This window comes from Triticum urartu, chromosome 6A (genome assembly GCF_056163025.1).
Source record: "Triticum urartu cultivar PI428250 chromosome 6A, HENAU_Tu73, whole genome shotgun sequence".
In the NCBI taxonomy this organism is placed as follows: domain Eukaryota; kingdom Viridiplantae; phylum Streptophyta; class Magnoliopsida; order Poales; family Poaceae; genus Triticum; species Triticum urartu.
The window spans coordinates 572,514,108-572,515,808 of record NC_141878.1 but is presented as its reverse complement, the minus strand read 5'-3'; the positions used below and the strand labels follow the sequence as shown (position 1 = coordinate 572,515,808).

The following is a 1,701-nucleotide window of genomic DNA, read 5'->3' as shown; positions in this document are numbered from 1 at the left end:
CCATTGTCTTTGCGTGTTTTCTTCTTTTAATACTCAACATATAGGTGCCGAGAACCCATGAATTTATGCTTGGCTTACATCCAGATACACGGCAACTTAAGTGAGAGGATCCTGGTAATGGTATTTTTGTTTTGCACCCGTACAATGTATGATCGTTGACGGAAAGGGACGCCCTACTATTTGATAGAGACATGAGATACAGCTCACCGGTGATAATTATCGGTATGCCAAGCAGCTAATTTCCGGCGAGGAAACAGAATTGATAAAGCATCATCCCCTTCCACAACCAAACAAGAAAAACTACACAAATCTCGTCGGAATCGTGGGGTTTAAATTCCCCGTGCGAGGTTCCACAACCAAACAAGAAAATCTAAACTAACTTCGACAACCAAACTGATAAAGTAGAGCTTGTCGCCGGGACGGTCGCCGGCCGTGGACATGGCGGAGAGCCTGCTCGTCCTGGGGATTAACCCGCCCGCGCGCCTCAGGTGCTGCGACTGCTGCGCCGCGGGGGACGGCCTGAGGGCCCTGCTGGCGCACTGCCGGCTGTTCATTCGCTTCGGGCCCAGACCGCGGCTGGACGGCGGGGAGGCGGGCTTGCTGCTGCCGGCGGCGGCCGCCTGCTTGCACGCCTTGTGGAGGCTGCACCGGAACGAGCCCGGGTGGTTCGTCGGGGAGCACGTGCAGAAGCGCCGGCTCCTGGTACAGGACGGGGACGAGCTGCTGACGGGCTTGCCCGGCGAGTGGGTGGCGCCGCCGCCGGCGAGCTTGACGGGGGTGGGTGAGGCGGAGCGGCAGTTGGGCGTCGACAGCACTGGCCCGCTGGACCGACTAGCAGCCGCCGTCTCCATGAGAGATCGAGGAGCCGGCGATGGTTTGGGTGTCACTCTGCTTGGTGCAGTTGAAGTCGGGTGCGTGGAGGGTATGGAGGTTCGGGTGTCACACTGCGATGGTTTGGGAGACTGAGAGTTGTAAACCTGAGTGAAGCGGGTTGGCCTGAATTTATAGAGACGAGCTTCAGTAGGCGAGATTTTTATAGAGACGAGTATCTAGGACCTGAAGGACGTGGCGCGCGAGCAGACGGCAGCGACTGTGGGATCGCCTCAGCTATGCTTGAAAAGCGGCCGACCTCTGGAATGCATGCACGGGAGCATCGGTGTTTGTGGAGTACGCGGGAAGGAAGTGATCGTGGAGCCGGCGATGGTGCCAGAGCGCGTCGTGATCCGGCGGCTTTTGTTGCTACTGCTCTGCGTACGTCTGGCTCTCCTTCGATTCTGGTCGACCGAACGATCGAGACATCGCCGTCTCTTTCACTGCCATCCGTTTCTCTGTCGCGTTCTTTTTTTCTGTCTTGTGTGCATGGGCGCAATTTACTGTGAACTGCAGGGTGTCGAAAGATCATCATGATCGACAAGCCGTCCTCGGAGACTTAGCTAATCCTCACAGATTTAATCACGGCAGGCTTTAAAAGCAGCCGTGTGCTGCTGCGGTGACCCTGGCCATGTACGTGCAGCCGGGTGGCACTCCACACTTAATCCGAATTGGAGGCTGAGATCATGGATCTTCTCACTTGATCTGTCCTAATTTAGTTTATGTTGTTATGTTGTAATGCACAATTATACACGGTCTGACTATGGGTCTATAGCCACCTGAGCCTTGTATGTTCTTGTCGTTATGTTGTAATGCATAATTATGCGTGGT

General features: G+C 55.3%; 1 protein-coding gene across 1 annotated transcript; it reads right to left on the bottom strand.

Annotated features, from left to right (window-relative positions):
- Nucleotides 1-259: 259 nt before the first annotated feature.
- Nucleotides 260-985, bottom strand: LOC125516982 (uncharacterized). The gene has a single exon (XM_087527265.1). The coding sequence runs from the start codon at nt 849-851 to the stop codon at nt 330-332; it is 522 nt and encodes a 173-aa protein (XP_087383391.1). The 5' UTR covers nt 852-985; the 3' UTR covers nt 260-329.
- Nucleotides 986-1,701: the final 716 nt, after the last annotated feature.